A 10,099-nucleotide genomic window follows, 5' to 3' on the forward strand; every position below is an offset into this window, starting at 1 on the left:
TGTTTATCTGTTTAAATAATTTTTATCACTGTTTATTATTTTACAACAAAATTATAAAAAGATATTTTTATTTTATTTTTTTATTTTATTTTATTTATTTATTTATTTATTTTTTGAGTTGCAGTCTCACTCTGTCACCCAGACTGGAGTGCAGTAGCCACTCCTGGCCACCGCAGCCTCAATCTGCTGGGCTTCGGCGATCCTTCCGCCTCAGCCTTCCAAGTGGCCGGAATTACAGGCATGTGCTACCATGCCCGACTGATTTTTTGATTTATTGTAGAGATGAGGTCTCGCTGCCCAGGCAGGTCTCGAACTCGCGGGCTCAGGCAATCCACTCATCTCAGCCTCCCAAAGGTGCGGGATTACAGGCTGAGCCACCGAGCCCAGCTAAAAAAGATATTTTTAAAAGTTTGTAAAATGCATAAGCTAGCAGTTTATAAAAGCTGTGGAAATTACCACAGAGAAACTGTGAGCTGGTGTTTCAGGTTTGGCCAAGAGTACATAATTAATTCCAAAATCACAATAATAATTATCTATATAATATATGCACATGTAGGAGTATCTACTAGATATAGTTTTGTAATGATATAGTCCTTTTTACAGCAGAGGAACCATAGTTTAAAATGGTCACTTATTTAAATAACACAGATCTAAATTTAAAGCATCAAAAGTCTCATTTCAAAATATCTTCAGTAAGTCAATCAAATAAGATTGAAAAGTTTGCCGGGCTCGGTGGCTCAGCCTGTAATCCCAGCACTTTGGGAGGCCAAGGTGAATGGATTGCCTGAGCCCGCAGATTCGAGACCCACCTGGGCAACTTGGCGAGACCTCATCTCTACAATAAATCAAAAATTAGCGTGGTAGCGATGCCTGTAGTTCTAGCTACTTGGAAGACTGAGGCGGAAGGATTGCCAGAGCCCAGCAGTTCGAAGCTGCAGTGGCCGGGAGCAGCCACTGCACTCTAGTCTGGGTGACAGAGTGAGACTCCAACTCAAAAAAAAAAAAAAAAAGATTGAAAAGTGTATTGGCTTAGGTGAATGATATATACATTGTAATAGATTAAACAAAAACTGAGACCATTTATTGAATATATTCTGTGTGTAAGACATTAGATGAAGGTGCCTGTCCTTAAGGTGCTCATACATGATATATTTGATTCATGTGTTTGAAATATTATCTAAGAATTTAAATTTCAAAAGGCTAAGGTCATACCAAACATAGATGCCATTCATTATAACCTTAGACCTTAGATAAAGATTAAGCAACAAGTAACAAAAAACCACAAGGTCTTACTCTTCATATAATAGTTCAGAGCAGACCAAATTGTTTAAAAGTAGTATTATAAAAATATCTAATAATCCATCATAACAACTTCTGTTTTAATTAATATCAATTTAGTTACAGGGGATAAATGTATAGTAGATACTGGAAGTCATCCAACAGAGGTACCATTTGGCAGCATCTCGTAACTGTGTTATGCAATACAAACTATTTTAATTTACATGAATTTCCTAAAAAGTGGAATATAATGTCAACAGCGATAGTAGACTAGAGACACAAAGTCTAACTTTACCAACATTTAAAAAACACATTGTTTAGGAGAAAGGGTAGCACACTACTTACAGAAAACTCTTAGAATCATGCCTTTCTATAAACTCTCTTAATGCAGAACTTTAAAAAATCACTACCAGCCGGGCTCGGTGGCTCAGCCTGTAATCCTGCGCCTTTGGGAGGCTGAGGTGAGTGGATTGCCTGAGCCCGCAGGTTCGAGACCCGCCTGGGCAGGCGAGACCTCATCTCTACAATAAATCAAAAAATCAGCAGGGCGTGGTAGCGCGCCTGTAGTTCTAGCTACTTGGAAGGCTGAGGCGGAAGGATCGCCGGAGCCCAGCAGGTAGAGGCTGCGGTGGCCGGGAGCGGCCATTGCACTCCAGTCTGGGCAACAGAGTGAGACTCCAACTCAAAAAAAAAAAAAAAAATCACTACCTAAATAAGTTCCTATATTTTTTCTTTACATTTACGTATTATGTCTTTACATTATTCTTTCAATCCCCATATGTCCTCCTCTAATAGAATGTTTGAAATTACAAAAGTAACACTATTTTGTGTACATTTGTTTTCAAAACATTTTGAATCTACAATTAATGAATTTTTATTGAATGCCTTGTGTTGAATATGCATTACTTAGCCAAAAGTTGATTAATGAAAACAGAGTCCATGATATTAAATAGTATAATAACATATTAATGTTGTATTCAGCTAGTTTTACAACTCTGGTACGGTAATAGTACTTTAAAAATTTTAATACATTTATTATGAAAAAGAATTCATATACTGCAGAAGGATGTGAATTGAAAATTAAGTCTCCCTCCCCAAGGCTTTTCACTTAGAACAGAAGCAAATATTTAAATAATGACCAAAAACTTTTAAATATTGGTCAAAGACAAAAAATTACAAATTCAAAAAGCTCTGCAAGTTGTGAACAGGACAAATATGAAGAAAACCACACCCACCAGTAAACTGCTGAAAATCAATGACAAAAAAATATTAAAAGCAGCCACACTCTCCGTCTCTCTTTCTCTCTCTCTCTGTCGCTCTCTCCCTCTCTGCAGCTCTCTCCCTGCCTCTCTCCCACTTCCTCTCTCTCTCTTACTCTCTTTTTCTTTCTTTTCTTTTTTCCCGTTACAGATCCCGTCTGTAATAACCCTTTTAATAAATCTCTTGGTCCTGAAAAAAAAAAAAAACAGCCAGAGAAGTAATACATTAAATACAAGAGAACAACTTAAATGACTTTTCTCCCAAGCTGCAAAGATCTAATATGAGCATAAAAAAGAGAACACTATGCAAAAAAAAAAAACAAAACCCAGGAAATATACATTTATTAAAATGAAAAGAAATTATTCTACAAATAAAGATAATTGTTCTTTCCCTTCTCCCTTCATATCAAAAGACTTTATTATTATGCGACAGTAGGCATCTTCATCCCAGATTTTTTTAAACATACCCAAATCTGCAGTCATTAAGTGACAAGACTTTTGTTTTCACTCACATAAACTACTTAAAATCTGGGTATTATATTTGTCTCCGGCTTGCAAGATCAGAAAGTAATTAACGCACATTTGATAGCTCCCCTTCCACTACATTCCTTTACATCTCAGGGGAAAAAAAGTAGGCTACATAGGCAACACTAGAACCAGAAAAGAGGTTCAGGAGGTAAAATTTAGAAACTGGGGCCTCAGCCTCGGCAGGAGGCCTCTTCAGCCAGGACCCGGCACACGTACCATTTTTCGGCAAACTCTGGATCACCTTCACCGCCGCCTCAAACCTGGTTTCATGCACGGATCTCGTGTCCGCCATCTCCAGCCGCCAGCGCCGGCCCCGGTCCCCAGGTCTGTCGGCGGGAATCAGGCAGCAGCAGCACCAGCTTTCCCAGGAGCCTGCATGAAACTGGAACATGGAGCGCAGCCGCGGATCAACATGCCCCAGAAGGAGGAGGCCCGGGGGCGCAGCTGGTCAGTTCCCTTTGCCCTGCCCTATCCAGGCCACACAGATCGAGGTGGCCCGTCTACTTCCTCCTCCCACGGGGCGTGACTAAGGCCGAGAACGGCCCGCGACCACGGAGAAACAACTCACCGAGAGGAAGAGCATCTCTAGAAGGCAGGGGGGATCCGGCCTCCGGTGGCCGAGGAGCCGCTCTCCCACCCAGAGGACCCCGACGGAGCGGCCACACCCCCCATTCCCGCGGAGCTGGTCTGTCAGCCGGCGCCCTCCGCACAGCCCCGCCCAGAGTCACCGCAGGACCCACTGGCCGCCGCCGCCACCGCCCCCGCGCAGCAAACCCCACCCACCCGGCACGCGGCCACCGCGCTAACGCGCGCGGTCCGGCAGTCCCCAGAGAAGGGTCCAGGAAGGTGGGAGAGGAGGAGACGACAGCCAAAGGGGCCACCGTCCCTGGCTCGGTCCGGAAAGGACCCCTTGCTCGCTTTTGTTCAGATAGGGGAAACTAAGGCCGGATTGATCTGTCCGCGCCAGCGAGGCGAGGCGAGACAAGTGCGTTCTGCGCCCCAGCCCAAAGCAGTACTTGGCGGCACCGCTGGGCAAAAAAATGACTCCGCGGGCGCCCGTCCTCTCTTAGGTCAGGAGGAAGGTGGGCAAAGGGCTTTGGATCCGGACAGGTCCGCCGTTGAAGTCTGGGACCGAGGGCAAGTCACTTAGCCTCTCTAGTGGCAATCGAGATACCAATCTAAAGGGCAGGGGGAAGGATGGGGGATGTGGGATGCAGGAGTTTAGCAGTCCCTGGACCGCAAGTCTTCGACAGCTTTCGCCGCCAGAGCCCAGGACGTCCGAGCAGCAACCAAAGGAGCGGGGGGGGCGGAATCGCCCGCTATGAGGTTGGGCCGGGAGGGAGGGCACTTTCCCCTCCACCACCCTTTCCATCGAGACACAGGGAGCTTGTCAGCTCCAGCCGGATTTCACAGGAGACTGGGTGTTGGAGAGGGGCCGACAAGGAACCTTTATGGACCATCGACCCTAGAAAGGGGCACCCTCGGCCTTCAAGTTACTAGTGCAACCCTTAGCGTCCTTAGGCATTTAGGAAGCGCCACGGGCCCATCGTAGGGGTGGGGATGGAAGAAAATTATACAGATTACGAAGGTGGAGTCCCGAGGCCCGGAAATCCCAAAGTCGCCAGATTGGAAGAGTCGTGTTTGTCAGTTCGGGAGGGGTTAGGAGGGCTACTAATACCAATCTAGACGAGGACCACAAGATACTCTTCCCTCGGAGCCGCGGTACCGGCATTTACCTTGGTACTGCCGGGCAAGGCCTGTCGCGTAATGTCCCCGACGCCAGCCCCTCGCCCTGCCCCGGGGGCTTATGGGAAATGTAGTTCCCACCCGCCCCTCCGCGGCACTTCCGGACAGCTCCCCAGGGCGGCGGGTGTTCCTGCTGGCTGTTCCGGGTAGGCTTCGCGGTCGCTCAGACACTCCAGCCCGCCGGCGGAAATCCCTTATTCCTATTGGGTCGCACTTTGTGCTCCTTGGAAATGCAACATCCGCTTCCAGCCAAAGGGACACTCAGTGGTGTCTTTGGGTGGTAGCCCGTTGTGACTGTGCTTGAGTCGGAGAACTGGAGTGTAGCTTCTTGACCTGATGCTTACTAACGTTGAATGTAGAATTCCGTTCGGGTAATAAAGACTGCCAGCTACTGAGTGCCTGCTGTTTGCCAAGCATATGACACATATTCCAAAAACGCTGTAGGGTGTTTACGAATGAGGAAACTGAGACTCATTAACTGATTGCCCACGGTCCCACAATTTAGTAAGTAGCAGAGCCAAGAGTCAGTCCATCCAAAATATTCTTGTTTTGAATCTTGGGCTTTCCCTAGACTACACCAAAGGAAGGTACTAACAGTTTTTCTAATCTACTCAAACTAGGAAGACATTATATGATTAATAATGTATTGCTTCCCCTACTCTTTTCTGCTCTTTTATTATATACTTTTCAGTTTCAATCTACTCAGTAATGCACACTTATAAAGAGATTTTGGACTTCATTTTGACCGTTGTTCATTAAGCTTAAGTAATAAGATAATTTAGAGTATGTTCATCTTTAGGTAATGATGAGTAAGAATATTTTTGCCAATGGATGCTGTTGAATTTCCATTTGCTGGTTGTATGGATTTCCAATTAAAAAGAACATTACTAGAATAAAGGAAATGAGATTATTCAGGTAAAGGGATTTTTAAAGAGCTTTTCCCCCCCATGTAGTTGTGCTGGTTTACCTGTGATAACTCCTGCTGGAACATTTTAATGGATATAATGAATTCAATCAGTTCCCGACATCTTGGTTTCAAATGTATGAACCTATTGTTCTACCTAAAATATGATGTCTCGTGAGACACTAGTTAATGTCTTTCAGTATTTTCAGGACAATGTCTAATATGAAGTATGCTTGATCATGTATTTCTAGAGATGTTTTAAATAAAAATGAACCCACATGTTACACATGACCATAAAAAAGATAAAATAATACATTTGTGGATTTTAAGAAACATGAAGGAATAAACATTAAAATAACTAAAAATGAATTATTTTAGATGTTCCTTCCTTTATAAACATTTATTAAACTCCTACTATGTACCAAGTGATATATCTGACAATGAGGTTATGAATCCTGCCAAGGAGCTCAGTCTTAGTGTGGTAAACAGACATGTAAAATGCTAATCATAACACGATGCAAAATGGTTAAAGTTGAAGGATATATAAAGTGCTATAATATGTGCATACAAAAGTGTTCATGACAGCACTATTTGGTAACAGCTCAGACCTTGAAACAACTCAGTGACCATCAGCAGTAGAATAGATAAATACGGACTACTGAAAAAGCAATGAGAACAGATGAACTACCCATTTAATATCTTCTGTGGGTCTCACAGACATAATGTTGAGGAAAAGAACCCAGATTCAAAAAAGAACACGTAACATGATTTCACTTATATAAAGTTTGAAATTAGGCAAAGCCAGCATATTATGTTAGTATTGAGTCTGTGGGTGTAGTGTCTGGAAATGAGACAAGATAACTTCTGGGGTTTTGTTAATGTTCTATTTTTTGAATTGAGGTGCTTGTTACATGAGTGTATACACCTTGTGAAACTATTGAATTGTATAAGATTTGTTTACTTTTCTTTATGTTATACTTCAATTAAAATTTACATTAAAAAAATTTTTTTTTTGAGTTGGAGTCTTACCCTGTCGCCCAGACTGGAGTGCAGTGGCACGCTCCCAGCCACCACAGCCTTGACCTGCTGGGTCCTGGGGATCCTTCCGCCTCAGCCTTCCAAGCAGCTGGAACTACAGGCGCGTGCTACCACACCCGGCTAATTTTTTTATTTATTGTAGAGATGAGATCTTGCCAAGTTACCCAGGCGAGTCTCGAACCCGCGGGCTCAGGCAATCCACTCACCTCAGCCTCCCAAAGCACGGGATTACAGGCTGAGCCACCATTTTTTTCAAAAAACAAGCACTATGAGAACAAGAGAGTGATTAAATATACCTGACACAGATGGGGAAAATTTGGGCAACATTTGAGCAGTTTCTTCTGGGATGAGATGGTATTTACAAGCAGAGAAGACGGGAAGAAAGCCATTCTAGGGAGGGGTATAAAAGCTAAAAGAGCAATCGACATCTCATAAGCAAAAAGTTCACTCATGTGAGGGGACCATAGATATGAGGGAAGGTTAAACAAGGCATAGGATGAAAAGTTGGTTGAAGCAGACTTAAGGTCACATATGCCATGCAAAGGAGTTTGGATGTTGTTTGGAAGTCCATAAAGACTATATATTTTTGCATCAGCAAGGGTTTGACCAGGAAAACAGAACCACTATGACTGATGTATCAGAGATCGACTATAGGGATTAGACTATATAATTGTGGGAGCTGAGGAAGAGGCCTGTTGCCTGTGTGGGCAGGCCCGGGTTGCTATAGGTCAGCATGTCTACTGTCAGGATCTGGCCTGAAGCAGAGAGGACCAAAGACAAACTGAAACCCCTAAGGAAAAACTGGGAACCAATGAGGATACTTTGAATCCTGCATTATCTCTCGCCAACTCTAAACTCAATGACATGCATTATCTTCAGAATGCAACATGACAAAATGTTGCTAATTGCCACATATATACCCGACTCAGAAGCTGTGGGCCAAGCTGCTGCTTCATGCCTGATATCTTTAAGTGCTGCTTCTCTTCTGCTTGAATTTCTCACAGAAATTCTTAGGCCAACCCTAAGTTAGAACAGCAGAAGGAAGAGAATTTGGGGAGAGGTAGTTCTGCCTTAGCTAAGAAAGATGATGGTTCAAATTCACCAAAATTATTGTAATTGTTGCTCTTAGAGTGGACAAAGTTTATTCCAAGGCCAGGTACAGTGACTCACGTCTGTAATTCTAGCAATTTAGGAGGCCGAGGCAGGAGGATTGTTTGAGTCCAGGCATTTGAGATCAGCCATGACAACAGTGAGACAGCAGTGAGACATTCATACTCTTTGTCTTGGTGCATTGGCTAAGACTATGTTACCCTCTCAAAGTTTGTAGTTTTGCTTTTCATGCTTAAGTCTTCTAGTGTCTCTTCCTGTTCTTAAAAGGGACCCTAAGGGAAAGACCCTTCTTATAGGCCTTGTCTCTTCAGAAAATTAAAAAATAAGCTACATGTAGTGGTGCGTACCTGTAGTCCCAGCTACTCAGGAGGCTGACGCAGAAGGGTCGCCTGAACCCAGGAGACTGAGGCTGTGGTGAGCCATGATTGTGTCACTGCATTCCAGCCTGGAAGACAAAGTGGGGCTCTCACTCAGATAGATAGATAGATAGATAGATAGATAGATAGATAGATAGATAGATAGATTCTGAAAATACACAGAAAGGTAAACATTAGAAAGCCAATGTAGATAAAAAGAAAAATTTTTAAAAGAACTTCAGCAGTTAATTGTAAATACCCTCTGTTATGGACTAAATGTGTCACCCTAACATTCATATGTTGAAACCCTAACCCCCAGTGTTACTGTATTTGGAGACAAGGCCTATAAGAAGGGTCTTTCCCTTAGGGTCCCTTTTAAGAACAGGAAGAGACACTAGAAGACTTAAGCATGAAAAGCAAAACTACAAACTTTGAGAGGGTAACATAGTCTTAGCCAATGCACCAAGACAAAGAGTATGAATGAGATACAAGAGAAAGGAAGGAATAGGTAAACATTTTATTATTTGTAGATGTCCACATAGAAAAGTCAAGTTTAGCTGCAATTATAACTTATGAAAGAGTTTAGCAAGGTTGCTGAACATAAGATCGATTAGTAGTGATTCTTTATAAATTAGAAAATGTAATAAAAAAGATTATATACACTGTAGTAATACATTCCAAGGTGCTAGAAACTAATAAGATATGTGTAAGATCTTTGTGAAGAAAAACTATAAAACATTATCAAGGGTCATGGAAGATCTGAATAAATAGAGACATTATGAAAGTTGTATCAGTATTATAAAGATGTAAATTCTTCTCTCCCCCGCCTCTTTTTTTTCTAGAGATAGGGTTCTAACTGTGTTGACCTGTCTGGTGTTGAACTCATGCCTCAGCCTTCTAAAGTGTTGAGATTACAAGCATGAGCTACTGTGCCTGGCGATAAATTCTTCTCAAATTAATCCATAAATGCAATATGAAAACCCAATTATGTAATCCATAAACACTGTATAAATGTTCCAATTAAAAGTCCCGCATAGCCAGGCTCAGTGGCTCAGCCTGTAATCCCACACCCTGGGAGGCTGAGGTGAGTGAATTGCCTGAGCCCGTGGGTTCGAGACCCGCCTGGGCAACTTGGTGAGACCTCATGTCTACAATAAATCAAGAAATTAGCCAGTTGTGGTAGCATGCGCCTGTAGTTCCAGCTACTTGGAAGGCTGAGGTGGAAGGATCGCCAGAGCCCAGCAGATCGAGGCTGCGGTGGCCGGGAGCGGCCACTGCACTCCAGTCTGGGCGACAGAGTGAGACTCCAACTCAAAAAAAAAAAAAGTCTCACATGCCTCTGAGAAATTTATTTATTTATGTATTTGCTTATTTATGTATCTATTTAATTATTTATTTTTAATAGAGATAAGGTCTGTGTATCCCAGGCTGGTCTCAAACTCCTGGCCTCAAGTGATCCTCTCATCTCAGCCTCCAATGGCATGAGTCAGTGCACCTGGCATCACAGAAAACTTATAAACTGACTTTAAACCCCTACAGAATGTCCCAGGATAAGGAATGTGATTCTAAAAAGAAAATGATAGAAGAATATATTAGGGTGGGCTAACTGCTATTATCAACAACTACAGTATGTCAGAGGCTTAATGCAGTCAAGTTTATTTCACACACGTCACACAGTCCAAGACTGGCCAGTGGAAAAAGCATGAGGAGGGAGGACTCTGCTCCATTCAGTAATCAGGAATGTGATATCCTTTCATCTGTCATCCCAAGGGCCTCAGAATCCTGGATTTACTGCATCCAGCCAGAAGAAGGAGTTAGAGAGAAGGCAGAGAGAATCTCAAGAGAGATATTTAGGAGTCAGGCCTACAAGTGGCAAACAT

General features: G+C 42.9%; 1 protein-coding gene across 4 annotated transcripts in view; it reads right to left on the reverse strand.

The window, feature by feature from the left end:
- ACBD5 (acyl-CoA binding domain containing 5) overlaps positions 1-3,824 on the reverse strand; it is a 44,205-nt gene extending 40,381 nt beyond the window's left edge. For 2 of the 4 annotated variants that reach the window (XM_008064543.2, XM_008064542.2), the window contains exons 1-2: positions 3,634-3,824; positions 3,282-3,447 (exon numbers count right to left, since the gene is read on the reverse strand). In XM_008064543.2, coding sequence (XP_008062734.1) covers positions 3,282-3,447; positions 3,634-3,648 — 181 coding nt within the window. In that variant the 5' untranslated portion in view covers positions 3,649-3,824. Of the gene's footprint in view, positions 1-3,281; positions 3,448-3,633 lie in introns of those variants that run through there. The other 2 variants (XM_021715788.1, XM_021715789.1) reach the window with 2 other exon arrangements.
- Between the last annotated feature and the right edge of the window lie 6,275 nt (positions 3,825-10,099).

Source organism: Carlito syrichta, unplaced genomic scaffold, assembly GCF_000164805.1.
Source record: "Carlito syrichta isolate Samal-C Ts95f unplaced genomic scaffold, Tarsius_syrichta-2.0.1 Scaffold307674, whole genome shotgun sequence".
NCBI classification, from domain to species: Eukaryota; Metazoa; Chordata; class Mammalia; order Primates; family Tarsiidae; genus Carlito; species Carlito syrichta.